The sequence below is a fragment of the Bos taurus genome, chromosome 9 (genome assembly GCF_002263795.3).
Source record: "Bos taurus isolate L1 Dominette 01449 registration number 42190680 breed Hereford chromosome 9, ARS-UCD2.0, whole genome shotgun sequence".
Classification (NCBI taxonomy): Eukaryota; Metazoa; Chordata; class Mammalia; order Artiodactyla; family Bovidae; genus Bos; species Bos taurus.
Window position 1 is genome coordinate 40,029,420 of NC_037336.1, and position 16,030 is coordinate 40,045,449.

Below are 16,030 nucleotides of genomic sequence, written 5' to 3' on the forward strand. Positions count from 1 at the left end.
TGCTGGTCACCACTGGTTGCCATGTAAAATGTTCTTTCTTTGCTTCCTCGTGGATTAGCTTTAGATTAGAATTTAGGTGGGTGCATCTGTCTGTCCCAGCCCAAATCACAGCCCTAAGCCTTAGCCAACAGGGAGCTGGGAGAATGAGAATCTGGGTTTTCAGCTTCTGAGGCAGGGAAGGGTGTTAACACTACAAGGGAAGGGCGCTCCAAAGCTGGGCCACGTACTTACGTGATACATATACGTTACCCCAGAAAGCATACCAAATCTTCATTGACTATAGAGAGTACATAGGGCTTAGCATCAAAACACAATACCATAAAGTTAAGCTGCATAAAAATGAAATTAAATTATTTTCTTTCTTAACATTCAACTTATACTGATAAACTGCTTAAATGAACAAGAGGCTCAGCCACATTCATACCTCCCCAGTGGTTTTTTTTAGAAAACAGTTGCTAGAACCACTTTATAATATGATTTACCAGATCTTTCTGATTAAGGGTATTTTAAATATTCTAAATTTGAATTACTTTAAACAGAGTACCATGAGACATCAAGTTTTAAACACAAAATACAATTTAAAAAGAACTACTTTTAAGAAGCAACAGTGGCAACTAATAAAAAATATAAATAGGTCCCAGTTTCTGGTTCCTGCTAATAAAATTACAGAACAAACTGAACAACTCTTCAGAAACTGAAGAGTTATTAATTTTACATTTAATTAGAAAAACTTGGACAACATCACAACCTTGTTTTAATACCCACGAGGAGTTCAGTAACAATTAGGCATGCAATTGAAATTAGCAGAGAATTACAAAGGATTTCTATTCAGCTTCAATTAGCCATGAAAATTAAAGTGCAGTAAGTGAAGGGCACCCTATGGGTCAAATAAGTTTAAACAGGTTATCTTTTGTTGATTCAAAGTAATTTGAGAATAAAGTTAAACATTATGTACATTTTAGTCTTTTTCACATTTCTTAGCTGTTATACAAATAAGAAAAATGGATGCAAAAGCACTTTGTAAACTATAAAGCAGGACATAAATATTAACCATTGTTACAGACTATCAATGTTATAGGTTTTTGTCCCCAGAAAGTGAATATGACTAGACTTCTAAAATGGGAGCTTAAATGGCTGAGATAAAATAACAGAAATTCATATGAAGATACCTTTTGAGTTTTGCCCTTAAAAAAATACAGAGGAAAAAGACTATAATAAAAAATAAAATGTTTTCTATTTCTAAAAAATTTGGCCCAGGGTTACAAGTGCAATTTCATAATTTTCAAATCTGGGGGTTTTGTAGTTATCTTTTTGTGTCTGATTAGCTTAGATGCATTGTGGTCAGAGAATGTGATTATGATTTAAAATGTACTGAGATTTATTTTATGGCCTAGTACATGGGGCAGCAAACTACAATTATTGGGCCAAGTCTAGCCCACAGTCTGTTTCTGTATCAACAAGCTAAGTAAATGTAAGATACTTACATTTTAAAGGGTTGTTTTAAAAAAGAAAGATGGAAAGACAGTAAGATGTGACAAAGACTGTATGTGGCTAGCATGTTATATGCGAGTCATTCAGTTGTGTCCAACTCTTTGCGACCCCATGGACTACAGCCCACCAGGCTGGAATTTGCCAAGCCCACCTGGAATTCTCCAGGCAAGAATACTGGAGTGGGTAGCCATTCCCTTTTCCAGGGGATCTTCCCGACCCAAGGACTGAACCCAAGTCTCCTGAATCACAGACGAGTTCTTTAACATCTGAACCAACAGGGAAGCTCAGTGGCCAGCAAAGCCCAAAATATTTACTATCTGGCCCTTAACCAATCCTTGGCCTAGTATATGGTCAGTTTTTAAAAAATGTTTTATTAGTGCTTAAAACAATTTTCTACATTGAATGCTATGTCCTTTATACCCTTTAGATACAGTTTCCTAATTTTGTTGTTTGAATTTTCTATATCATTACTGATTTTGTTTTGCTTATCCTATCAATTATTGAAAGAGGTATATTAAAATCTTCTGCTATAATTGTAAACTTGTCAATTTCTCTCATAGTTATAAAAATTTTTGCTTTAATATTTTGAGCTTTCTACATTATTGTGTGCTAAATTGCTTCAGTCATGTTTGACTCTTTGAGACCCTATGGACTGTAGACTGCCAGGCCCCTCTGTCCATGGGATTCTCCAGGCAAAAATACTGGAGTGGGTTGCCATGCCCTCCTCCAGGGGATCTTCCCAACCCAGGAATCGAACACGTCTCTTATGTTTCCTGCATTGGTAGGCGGGTTCTTCACTAGTGCTACCATTAGATGCACATAAATTTAAAATTGTTATATACCCCTTTGTGAATTCAGCCTTGAATCATTATGAAGTGATCCTTTTTCCATTTAAGTCTATTTTATTGACCCTAATACAACCAATACCATTTTCTTTTGCTTGGAATTTGCCTGATATACCATTATGAAAGTAGTAAGTCAAAAAATTAAATAATGGAAAAAAAAAACCTCCACAATTTATTATTATACTAGCATAAAACTAAGATGCACCTAGAAATGTCTGTGGGGATTCCTAGGTGGTGCAGTGGTAAAGAATCCACCTGCCAATGCAAGAGATGCATGCAGTACAGGTTCAATCCCTGGGTCAGGAAGATCCCCTGGAGTAGGAAACAGCAACCCACTGTTCCACAGAGGAGCCTGATGGGCTACAGTCCACGGGGTCACCAAGAGTTGGACACCACTGAGTGACTGAGCACACACACAGAAATCTCTGCAACAAAACTGTTCAAGATATTGATGCAGGAAATTATACACTTTCAAAGAAATTAAAAATCTAAAGAAGACCTAAATGAATGAATAGATAGAACACTGTCTTCAAACTGATCTATCATTCAATTCAATCTCAAACAATATCCCACTTGGATGTTAGCAGAACTTACAAGTTAATTATAAATCATATGTAGAATTACAGGGGACAAGAAAAGCCAAGACATTCTTGAATAACAAAAAATGGATAGAGGTGAGAGGGTAGAACAACCTACAAAGATCAAAGCCATATTATTAAAAATATTCATACCATACACAAAACTTAATTCCGTGGATTTATGGCTTAAATGTAAAAGCAAAAATATAGTGCTTTCGAAAGACAAAATAGGAGCATATTTTTATGGCTTTGGTAAAAGAATTTATCCAACAAGGAAAATCTGTGGCTTATTATTTCTCCATAACAAGACACAAATTTGCAACATACATAATTAACACAGGATAATATCCAGAATATATAAAGATCTCCTACACATTAGAAGGAAAAGACAACCCAATAGTAACTTCAAAAATAAAAACACTAATAAGATATATGAACTCTCATTAGTGTTCAGTGATATGGATTAAAAAACATTGCATAAGTTCATACTTTGCCAAAATGTTTACTATTAGTCACAACTTGACAATTACAGATGAATGTATTTGTATGCGTCACATCTTTCCCCTGGATATTTTTCCACCATTAAATTTACTAGGTATAAGCTTTTCAAAATAAAGCTTATTAACAAACAAGTGATCATCAATATCCCTTACTCTCAGACACTAGAGCACTGGGGCGGTTTAGCCCCAGCCCTATCTCTGATGGACCTCTGATACTTTATTCAATCTTTTCTCCTGGATTATTTTACTTGTAACATGAAGTGATTGAACTGAGTTCTACAGATGTCCCCACACTCCCACCCGTTCGGTATACATTGAATCTCAATGTTCGTACTTTTTCAAGACTTTGTTTTCCACTTATTCTTTCATTCCTTTACTCACCTTCTCTCTCTCTCATAATTTTGTATATGAGGCATTGAAAACATGAAAACAAATATACACAACAACCTCAGGTCTCTAGGGTCTGGTCCAGAGGAAAAAAAAGATTAACAAATCACAGCAATGTGGCAAATGCTGTATATACAACTGAAGTGTGGGAAGGGGGTTGAGGTAGACGGAGGAGGAAACATGCGCTGAGACTGAACAACAGCAGAGTTTTGGGGGGTGGGAAAGAAGGGAGGCATGAGGCAAGGGATTTCCAGGCACAGAGGCTGCTGCTGCTGCTAAGTCGCTTCAGTTGTGTCCGACTCTGTGCGACCCCAGAGACGGCAGCCCACCAGGCTCCTGTCCCTGGGATTCTCCAGGCAAGGCACAGAAGCTAGTGTGAGCAAAATCTTGAGGGGGATAAAAGACAATAGGTTTGAGGGCTTTGTGGAGAGGTCATCATGGGAGAATGGCAGGCCTCATATGTTATTAATACATAAGGAACTTAGAAATTACTGGGCAGGCAATAGAGTGTCTTTGGCAAGGAAGTGATATGATAACACTGGAATTTAGAAACTCATTCTGAGCGCATTGTGAAGTGAAACTCGGGATATGGAGCTGGGAGACAAGAAAGAAGGAAGTAGAAAGTCCAGTTAGAAAGTTATTATAATTGTCTTGAAGAAAAATTATAAAATTATAAGAATCTGAACAGTGGTAGCAGAAAAGGAAAAAGAGATGTGATAAATAACATAGGCACTATTGAGTAATGGTTCCTATTCATTACCAGGACCTATTACCCAATAGTAGGAATTCAGAGAGAAAGAAAAGTCAAGAATGACACTTGAGAGAAGTGAGGAAGATATAAAGTAGGCTGCATCAGTAAAAATAGAGAAGTAGAAATTGATTTGAGAGACATTAATGAAACAGACATGTTAGAACCATTTGATTGATAAGCTTCAGGGGCTGAGGAAGAAGGAAAAGGAAGACCTCTCTGTTCTAATATGTAGGTTATAGAATCATTAATTCAAATGGGAAAAACAGGTAAAGCAGATCCTGAGGCAAAGAAAATGCTTATATTTTAACACATTGGATTGGAGGTGACTGTGAGCCATCCTGGGAGAGAGGTTAATAGTTCTGAAGCTAGCAAGGAGTTTAGAATGGATAAAGATAGTGTGCCTGGCACATGACTTATGAGATAATTACTAATGTTATCTCCTACTTTACAGATGAGAAAAAAGTTAGACATGGAACACTTAAATAATTTATCCAAGGTCACAATTCGGGTAACTCATGGAGGTAAGATTTGAATTCTGGCAGTCTTGATACCAGAGTCTGTACGAACCATTTCAGTATTCACCTGTGAGTCATCAGAAGTACTGCAGGTTGAAGGCCTGGAGAGTATGAGGGATGCAAAACGGACTAAGAGTCTCAGGAAACATCAATATTGAAAGGGAGGGCAAAAGAACAGGAAAGAGAAGGCTGAGAATAGACCCATGGAAGCCAGAGGGAGAGAAAGTTTCCAAGAACTATTTAATACTGTCACTTGATGCACATAATCAAGACAACAGAACTTGACAACTGGAAGCCCAGTGACATTACTCAGAGAGAGTAAGTTTCCCAAGAGGCTAGGGCAAGGCTGCATTGAGTTGAGGAGAAAGTGAGATAAAGTGGGAGAGCTCCAAAAAGCTGAGTTTCGAGAAGAATGAAGACTCAGGAGGCTGTTGGAGGACTCTAAGTTTGAGGTGTTTGTTTTGTTATAAAAATAGAAGGATTCTAAGTATTCTTTCATACTTGATGTCTCTTTAAAAAGTAAAATCCACAAATAGCTCACTAAAAACCTGTAAGAGACTTAAGTTATAGCACCTGACTTGGGAACATCATAATTAGAAAGAAGTTTTTGCACACTGCCTCCCCTCACCACATCCTGAGCTCCTGATCCACCCCCATTAGGCTCTACTGGACCAGTACTACCAACTGGTAGATACTCTACTCCAGCTCCAGACACAGACACGTTTCCTCAGTTCTTCAAAGACATTCATCTCGTTGTCATCTCAAGGTTTGCTACCTCCTTTTGCTGGGAAACACTTGCCTTATTGTGCACTTGGCTGCTGCTGCTGCTAAGTCACTTCAGTCGTGTCCGACTCTGCGTAACCCCATAGACAGCAGCCCACCAGGCTCCGCCATCCCTGGAATTCTCCAGGCAAGAACACTGGAGGGGGTTGCCATTTCCTTCTCCAATGCATGAAAGTGAAAAGTGAAAGTGAAGTAGCTCAATCCTGTCTGACCCTCAGGGACCCCATGGACTGCAGCCTTCCAGGCTCCTCCGTCCATGGGATTTTCCAGGCAAGAGTACGGGAGTGGGGTGCCATTGCCTTCTCTGCCAATTGGCTGGCTGTTTCCTATTCCTCAAAGCCACTTTTTCAAGAAGACTTCCCTAAACAATCTAGAGAAGTCAGGCTCCTACCTTATTCTCTATTACAGAACTCTATTTCATGGAGTTCTGTTTTTCTCCTTCACTCTGTAACCACTTCATTTGTTCACATTTTACTGGCTGCCTTTTCCACGAAAACTAACACATCAAGGTATCAAAGATGTCTGGCTTATTGGCCTCTGTGTCTTCAGCTCTTAGAACAGTTCCTGGGAAGTAACATGTGTTCAATAAACACTTGTTAAAGGAACTATATAACCCAATTTCTTCCTCTATCACCTTCCTCAGTTGGGAACATGCACACTATTTCTTAAATTCAAGGTCTTTTCTCACTGCCTTGCCTTATATATGCACTTTTATTAGACACCAAGCTTTATTTAGTCACAATAATCCTCTTATGTATGTAGGTGCTTTAAAAATTATACCTCCGTTGTACAGTCTCAGGTGAGGAGACTGAGGAGGCTGTCTAACTTGTCCAAGTTCAAACAAGTGGTGGAGCCGGGATCAGATTCTAGTTCTGACTTCAAAAACAAAACAAAGCCAGGCCGCTGCTCATTTAAAGCGAGGGCACACACGCTACTCTGGGAAGTTCTGATTTAGGTTTGTTTATGTTGTTACACCCGGAGAAGGCAATGGCACCCCACTCCAGTACTCTTGCCTGGAAAATCCCATGGACGGAGGAGCCTGGTGGGCTGCAGTCCATGGGGTCGCTAAGAGTCGGACACGACTGAGCGACTTCACTTTCACTTTTCACTTTCATGCATTGGAGAAGGAAATGGCAACCCACTCCAGTGTTCTTGCCTGGAGAATCCCAGGGACGGGGGAGCCTGGTGGGCTGCCGTCTCTGGAGTCGCACAGAGTCGGACACGACTGAAGCGACTTAGCAGCAGCAGCAGCAACATGTTGTTACACCTACTCTAACCAGGGCACATCCTAATCCAGAAATTCAAATTTCACCCCCTCTTCCCGACTACGGGAGCCAAGAGCAGGGAGTGGAGGACTGTTTCGAACTTCCAATTCCCAGCTTCTCCCGAGAAAGACCTACAGAGGGAGTGGAATCCAAGCGATAGCCAGCTGTCAGGACCGAGGAACAGGTAACCGGGGTTCTAACAAGTGACTGTCGGATTTTGGAGGAGAAACCGACAGTTCCCGCAGCGCACCAGTGGCCAAAGCGCTTACCTTAACTGCCACCTCCGGAGCGGAGTCCACTGCCACTGCCAGAGAGGGCTTATCCGAAGACGATTTAGTTAAGTGCATGAGGGAATCCGCGGCTGGCAAGGAACACCGCCCGCCCTCACTGTCCGAGTCCGATTCGGACCCTGAACCCGAACCATAAGAAGCAGCGAGAGCTGCAATCGCAGCCGACATGACGGCAACAGATAATCTGTGAAGACCAGGCCCTGGCGGAAGAAGGAGCAGCTTTAGGTCCTGACAGATTGCAGTAATAGACATTATTTAGTTCCTCTCCTAAGAAACCATTTATATTTTAAAACAATCAACACAGTCGATAAACTAGTATTAGAATAAGTGCAGTGGAACTCGAGATTTGGAAATATCTACCTAGGGAAACAGAGACTATTATAACAGCTTACAACTTTCGGGACCTATGTGACTAGATTAAAGACTACGAGTTCCGAAATACCTTGAGGCCGCCAAGTGCTACACTCCCGGCGTGCAGCGCGGCGGGAAGTGGAAGAAGCACCATGGGGATTGTAGTTTGGAGCGAGGGGCGGGGCGGGGCAGGCAGGCCCCTCTTTGACCCCGCCCCTGAATGGTTGGTTCATTCAATTGGCTATCATCTTCCCTCATTCCCCGGCCAAGCACTGTTCTCACCGTCCCCCTCCCCCAAACTGAGGATTGGGCAATACCATATAAGCCTCAGGAAAGGGGGGGGAAGAGCGATATTCATCCCCACTGATGGGTGAGTGGGTGGGGGCTGAGTTTCCCACCACAGCTGCACCTGGGCACTGAGAGCTGAAGAGGAAAGTGAGAATCTTAAGTGGGAAGACGTTGACTGACGGGGAATAGCTCCTGGTGGGAAAGATGGGGGATTAGGTGGCGAGAGTCCAGCGGTCCCCCCCCTGCTTCAGGCGCGGGTCTCCGCGTCCGGTTGTGGAGCGTCGCGAACGAGGAGGGGGCGGGTGGGGGGCGGCGGCGGCGGCGACTCACGGTGTTGTTCGCTCGCGCGTCGAGCACACGGTGGGTCCGGTGACTGGCGGACGTCGCAGGCGGCGTTCCCCGTGGCCCGGTTCCTCGACCACTGCCCACAGCGGGTTCCACCCGGGAGACTGACGCTCCTGGAGGCTCTAGGTGGAGTCCCGGGAGCTGAGGGGGACAGGCAGCCGCCGCCGAAGCATGAAGAAGGGGTAAGGCAAGAGCCCCTCAAGATTTCTCGGTGAGCGCGAGTCTCTGAGGAATTGTTTATCAGGGGGTCAGGGTACCGGGAGAGGAACTCTCCCCCACTGGCCAAGAACGGAGAGAGGTGCGCTTGGAGCGCTAGCCAGCCAAAGGTTGTGGGGATGGGCGCGCCTCCCCCGCGACGGCCCCCACCCCCATTCGCGGGTTTCCAGAGCTCCGGCCGCCCACCCGCCAGCGGAGCTGTGGACCTAGGGACCCGGCGGCCGGAGGGCGCGCCTGGTTCTCGGTTGCGGGGACCGCCTCGAGGCTGCTCTAGGCGGGGAGACTGCGGGTCTCACCTGAGGTGCCACCGCCTGAGCGCCCCTGCCCCCGCGACCCGCCTCTGTGCCTGCTCGCTCCGGGGGAGCCTGCGGCACCGGGTGCTGGAGAAGCCAGGCTCGAGCTACGTGCCCGAGGCTCCGTAAAGCCAGCTGGTGCGTTTGCGTGTTTGAGCCGCGAGTCTGTGTCTCTAAAGACACAACATAACGGTAAAGCGAGTGCGGGGATCCCTTTCTTCGCTGGAAGAGGATGCGAAGCGGGCTGTCGTCTCCGACGCCTCCTCTGGGGAGAGGGGGGCCTTGGGCAGAGTTAGGGAGCTGCTCACCCAGCTCCGACGTCGGCGGGACTCGCCCATTGTGCCACCCGGATAATTATTCAACTCTGCAGCATCCATTGCACCTTTTCCCATTTTTCTTTTCCCCTTGCTATAGCATGCCCCCTAGCTTCGGTACCCTGACGCCTTCTGTTGCACTTGCGGATGATGAACTGGAATAATGGCAAAAAGAAAGCACATCTGACCTGAGCATTCACAACCTATCTTATAGCCGATTTATTAAAGAATCCCCAACTAGACTAGATACTTGAACACGATTCAGTTTGATTCTCTCGTTTTCTATGCAAAGTGTGCCTAGGTTTATATTTTAATTTTTTTTTTTTTTTTTTTGGTGTTATATCCACGTGTTAGCTAAGTCTTGTTTCTGTCCAGGAATTGATGTATTGGTTTATTGGTTATGCAACCCATCTAATGTTCTTTAATTTGTATAGGAGATAACTTTCATTTTCCTAATTGTTGATAGCACTATATCATAGTTACGGACACAGTTTGTCTTTCGAACTCTCAGGAACTGTTTTTTTCCCCCTTATGCTCTAAGTTTCTGTTAGGAAAAGTGTTTTTCTTTACTGTCCAATATTTGGTACCAAATTTCTCAAGTTTTGAATAAGGAAAGTTTTGTATATCTTTGTTTTTCAGTAATGGAATATTTGATTGCTAATCCTAGGCTTCGGTTGAATGAAAGGAAGCATTTAGTATTTAAGATGGGGTTTTAACTGAAATAACGATACATTTCCTAAATTTATCTAATTTTACTTTTTATTCTCCCTTTGCAATGTCATGTATTTAATTACTTGTCAGAGGATTTCTTCTCATTTTTTTTAACTTCTGTCTGCAAGGATGGGTAGGCTACAATTTTGCATGATCTACCTGAAAGATAAAATATTTTTTAGAAACGGAAGAAACAACTGTTGGTTATTTGATTATTATGCTAAAAACTGTTTACATCTCATTATTTAAAAATAAATGATTCGTTACCAAAAATAAGTGTTTTATTTTTCTTTTTTGTAATCCTCCCTTTCTAGCTTTTCTTATTTTAGATTGTTGGCATAACCCTCTTGGTAAAACGAATTTGCACATAGGCATTGCAGAGGCAGTTGTTTTAAGGTACAGTAATTGTTTTATGGCACTTGGAAGTGGCCCACGTATAACTTGATGATGTAGAATCAGTTGCTTGTTAGGAAATGACCATGCAGTTTATAAAATGGACACCTTGCCTTGGTTTCCTTATATGTAAATGGAAAAGTCCATTTATGCCACCAGCTGGTATGCATAAATTAAGTAAATATGTTTTCATGATGCTTTTAAATATTTTAAAATACTTATTCACATATTTTAGCTGGTGAATGGTGAAAATATTTCAGTGTAAAATACAGTGAAAAATGTCATTAGGATTTTCTGTGGCATGTTAGAATGGCTGATTTACATTGAATTTTGCTTTGAAACATGGCTCTAAATTGAATGTTTCTCATCCATCATATTTTTAATAATTGCAAATTTAAAAAGTAATAGTTAATACATATATGTAGTTTTCAGTATAGGTTTAGTTAATATTGATGAAAAGTTACATGATTTGGTAATAAAAAGTAGAGTATTGAATAAAGTTTGTGAAAAAGAAAATCTCCGGAAAACATTTAGACCTTTTTCATTGAAAAACTTGCAGAAGACACAATTCAAAATACGTTTTCAATTTGTAATACATTGATGTTTGTAGTGTAATGTAATACATTGACTTTGTAATACATTGAAAATACATTGATCATTTGTAAGGTATGATATGGAGCTACTTTATTCAGGTTTGTAAATAACCATATATATGTTCAGAGAGTGTATCAATATAATACCATATTTAATTACACATATCCCTTTATTGTCAGAATAAGGTATTGCCAAGTACTTGATTTTCATTATTACAATATCTAGTAGCTTTTGATTTCCTTTTTGGAGGGTTAATTCAATTAATTTTCATAGCAAAAACTGCTATTAAAGTATATTATTACTTTTACCAAAACAATACTTTTAATTACTTTGTGGTGAAATTTCATATAAATGATAAGACTATTCAAATATTTTTAAGGTTATTACTGTATAGTTTCCTTTTTAAGAATTAATTTTATGACGCTTTTAATGTTTCCTTAAATGACCAACTGAAATTCAGCTGTCATTATTACTTCATAAATACAGTTAACTCAAGATTTATCTAAGCTCAGGAGATGCCAACTCAGGAGATGCGGGCTGGATCCCTGGGTCGGGAAGATCCCCTGGAGAAGAAAATGGCAATCCACTGCAGTATTCTTGCCTGGGAAATCCCATGGACAGAGGAGCCTGGGGGCCTGCAGTCCATGGGGTCACAAAGAGTTGATTTGAACATGACTGAGTGACTAAACAACAACTGAAATTGCTAGCATAATCTTAGCAAATAGTATAGATTTAATTTTTGTTGGACTAATAAAATGAGAGAATGAAGAATATCCATTGATTTAGTGTACCATGTAGAAAAATTTTAAAAGATATATCAAATTTTCAATTCAGAAAGCATATAGCTTTATCTCAAGAGAAAAGAAAAAAAATGTATTGGGAAGTTCTTTGAACTTCACTTACCTATTCAGGTATAATTCCTTTACCTACACATTTTTTGAACTAGCATTAGAGATTGCATAATGTATACGTTGCCAACCTTTCATTTATGAGATGATAATTTCTTCTTACCTCTTATAGGTCACTTCATGAAAATGTACACTGAAGGTTTTTTTTTTTTTTAATTCCTAAATTATATGAGTATAGAAGTGTGTATGATTCTTTTTTACATACTTCATTTTTCCAGTAAAATATTAATAAAAAGATGTATATAGATTGTATCCTGTGGTAAATGTGCCCAAATACCTAATTTTAAGTGACCTTTAGTGTAGAGCTTTTGCTTCCCTGGTGGCTTAGAGGGTAAAGCATCTGCCTGCAGTGTGGGAGACCCAGATTCAATCCAAGACCTAGGTTCAATCCCTGGGTCGGGAACATCCCCTGGAGAAGGAAATACCCACTCCAGTATTCTTGCCTGAAAAACCCATGGACCGAGGAGCCTGGTAGGCTACAGTCCATGGGGTCACAAAGAGTTGGGACACGACTGAGCGGCTTCACTTCACTTGAAGAATTTTGTGTTTTTAGTCTGTCACACTTAGTTTATAATTTTGAATCTTTGTGTATTGGTAGTTTGTAACTTCCAATACAATTTATTATATTTTCAACTTGTAAAATGGTTTAGAACTTGGAACTTTCTCTGAAGCAAATTGCTTGGTGGTTAGATTTTCAGGCAACTCACCAAATTTAACCCATAATCAACTTGACTGATAGGAGTAGACTAATAATATTAGAGAGTTGTAAAGTTATGTTAATAATATTGAAAGTCCCTTTGATACTGTGTATAACAGTCTTTCTGTGGGAAAATCAGTATCTACCTTGAAATTCTAGGAATACATTTTTTTGTGTTAGATGTGACAGTTTTATTAGGAACTTGTCCTCTGACACTCATTGGACATGAAGAAGATCTTCCTCAGCGTTATATCATCTTGGGCAAGAGGTTAGAGTATGAGAAACTGGAAGGAGCTAGGATCGTCTTTGTAACGTTGAATAAGTAATTTTACCTCTTAAGGTCTTTGGTTTTCTCATTTATAAATTGAGAAGGTCGAGGTAGATGATCTCTGAGGTTCCTTTTGGTTACAAAGAAAATTCAAAGGTGTTTCGAAGCTAAGTGTAACCCTTTGTTCTGAGAGTTCGTTTTCCCTTTCTAATGTCACTGCTTATATACTTTCTGTCAGAAAATTTATTCTTTCTGGATCTACTTCTGAAAAGATTATACTGTTAATCTTTTTCTCATATACCTATTCTTGGAAGCAAGACTTTTTAGATTTTTAAAGTTGTTAACGGCTGCTGTTTTGTTTGCGTTTGTTTTCATTTTTTTTTTAAACTCCCAGCACCACCAAGAAACAGAATTAAGGTGATTTTCTTTGCTTTCCTCTTTAGAGTTTTTTACTGACAGCCTATATGTGAGTCAAGGTATACTTTAATTATACTTTGGAGAAAGAGCATACCCAGTGTGTCTCCAGAGAAATTTTTTTAGAAGGCAAAATATTGAAATGAAGGTTGTGGAGTCGGTATATGAAGGTAAAGAGATGTCATACGGCTTGATAATAGAGTTGACAGATAATGTGTGGGGAGACGTGGGTTCAATCCTTGGATCAGGGCAATCCCCTGGAGAAGGAAATGGCAACCCACTCCAATATTCTTGTCTGGAGAATTCCATGGACAGAGGAGCTGGTTGGGCTACAGTCCACGGGGTTACAAAGGGTTAGACATGACTTAGTGATAAAACAACAACGACTCTGTATTTTTATTTGCTAAATGTGGCAGCCTTACCTTGGATGCTGTGATACTTTGGGCAGAACAAGAGTGTGGGTGTGGGGCTTCCCAGGTGGCACTGGTGGTAAAGAACTGCCTGTCAATGCAGGAAACCTAAGAGATGGGGGTTTGATCCCTAGGTTAGGAAGATCCCCAGGGGAGGGCTTGGCAGTCCACTCCAGTATTCTTGCCTGGAGAATCCCATGGACAGAGGAGCCTGGTGGGCTACAGTCCATAGGGTCACAAGGAGTTGGATGCGACTTAGCATGCATGCATGCGTGGTGTGTGGTTGGAGGCAGAGTGAGAAAATCGTCTTCCCTGAGGACAGAACAGTTTTGTTGTTGTTATTTTGGTTGGTTGCTTTGCTTTGCTCTGCTTCATTTCTGTGTTTCTAACACTTGTTCTTTAAGCTAAATGGATATTTGAGCTGATATAATTGGAACAGAAGAGCAGGTAACTAATTCTCTTAGGGAGGTGGTAAGATCAAGATGCTGTGAGAAAAGAGGTCATGAAACACAGCTCTGTTTTTCATATACACTGGAGTATTTTGTAGGTTTTTAATTAAGTTCTTATTTGGAGGTTAATAATATTTAAGAGTAACAGGTAATATGGTCTCCTGAGAGGAAGAGAAGTACCATTGCTTGCTTGCTCTATGTGCAAGCTACTGTATAGATAGTTAAATTTATTATCGTATTTATTTGATATCATAGTCTTATGAAGATTTTATGGAGGAAGAGGGTTAACTGAATTAAACAAGTTTATTCTGCTCAGTGGAAGCACAGGTTCTCTGGAAACCACTCTCTTCCCTTTCCCCAGTAAGTTACTACTGAAGCAGCCATTTTAGTAGCTTGATAGTAGTAATTCTGCTTGCCTACTACTACCTTCTACCCTGATTTCTGAGGGTAGTACGTAGTAGTAAATAAGGTATTGGTGATTGTCAAAATCACCACTAAATTTTGACAATTTAGTGGTGATTATCTCATGCTAAACCAGTTATTCATTTAACACGTAATTGTTGGGGGCCAACTAGGTGCTAGACACAGAGAATAAAGAGTAATACAGAGGTCTTGATTCTTTTGGAGTTAATAGTATGGTAAGAGTCAGAAAGTAAAAACATGCACATGTTTATTATTGGACTGGGATGAGTGCTATAAGGGACAAGAACAGGCAACCTAGTTACCTTGAGAATCAGGGACAACTTTGAGGAAAGATGGGTGGACATTAGCTATGTGAAAAAGGAAGAGAATGTAAAGAATACATGGAAAATGATTTTGAGATGGGAAAGAGCTTAGTAGGTTCAAGAAACCAAAAAAGGCCAGAGTTGTTAAAGCTGAGCAGGAGGGATTGTGGCTTGATAGGTGGTTGTGGAGGTAAACAGGAGCCTGATCATGCAAGGCTACAGAAGTTTTGGTTCAGTGAAAGTTATGGATTTTTATTGTAAGTGTATTGGGGAAGGCCATAAAGGATTTTAATAAGGGTAATCACTGAATCAAATCTGACTTTTAAAAAGATCACTGTGGCTTAGAGGGGGTCAAAGAGATCAGTCACAATTCTGCCCATTTTTGTACTTTATTGGTTTATTTCCAGACACTGCATTGAGCTGGGTATTCAGGTTTTCCTGGGTCCCAAGTGTCCAGAGAATGGAATAATTTGTTTTCTCTTCAGTGGCTGAAGCTGTAAGACACAGAACTGAGAAACTGTTACTGGCTTTGTTTCTTGCCAGGTGAAGTATTTAAGTAGGGGCATCTTGAAGAAAGAATAAGAAGCAAATACACAGAGTCCTGGCTGTGTTCAAGTGTCTTTGTCCATGGTCCTGAGATTGGGTTACAAAAGGCACCGTAATATCTCTGTAATAAGTCGTGCTTTTTACATAAACTGGTTGGAATGATATTTTTGGTACCTGGCAATCAACCAGTTGAATCCTCTCATGGATTTAGTAATTGGTACAAGGTCACAATGCTAGTAAAAATGGTAGAGGTGGAACTTGAACAGAGATTTCAAAGTCCCATTTTTTCCTATTGCCCTATGCTGTCAAGCCACCACTCCTTAAATTCGTGATTCTAAAGGGATTCTAAGGACGTGGGTGTTGAGTGTGATGACATCTGTTGGATGATGGCAGCAGTGCTTTATTTTGTTTGTTTGTCAATGGGACAGCTTCCTGACATTATTTTCTCTTAAGTAAGTTACTCAGGTCTACTCTAATAAGTTAATCTTTCTGTAACGATTAACTCATTAAAAAAAAAAAAGGAAAAGCCTTGTGTGTCAGGAAGTGGATTAACTTATTTGATTCTTCTACTGAAAAACATGAAGTCTGTTATGTTTTCCTGTTAGACTACAAAAATAAGCTTTTTTGTTTTCCACTCCTTGATGAGACATATGTTGCATTGTATCTGGGTTTTTTGTTTGTTTTGATAAATTTTTGTAACATA

General features: G+C 40.4%; 2 protein-coding genes across 7 annotated transcripts in view; one reads left to right on the forward strand and one right to left on the reverse strand.

The window, feature by feature from the left end:
- Window positions 1-7,593, reverse strand: part of CDC40 (cell division cycle 40) — a 48,068-nt gene extending 40,475 nt beyond the window's left edge. The window contains 1 exon segment of the mRNA NM_001075643.2: window positions 7,385-7,593. Coding sequence (NP_001069111.1) covers window positions 7,385-7,573 — 189 coding nt within the window. The 5' untranslated portion in view covers window positions 7,574-7,593.
- A 440-nt stretch (window positions 7,594-8,033) lies between these two features.
- Window positions 8,034-16,030, forward strand: part of WASF1 (WASP family member 1) — a 70,946-nt gene continuing 62,949 nt past the window's right edge. For 3 of the 6 annotated variants that reach the window (XM_005210796.5, XM_005210795.5, XM_005210798.5), the window contains exon 1: window positions 8,034-8,600. The gene's annotated coding sequence lies outside the window, so the exon portion shown is untranslated. The remainder of the gene's footprint in view (window positions 8,601-16,030) is intronic. The other 3 variants (XM_005210797.5, XM_005210799.5, NM_001034017.3) reach the window with 3 other exon arrangements.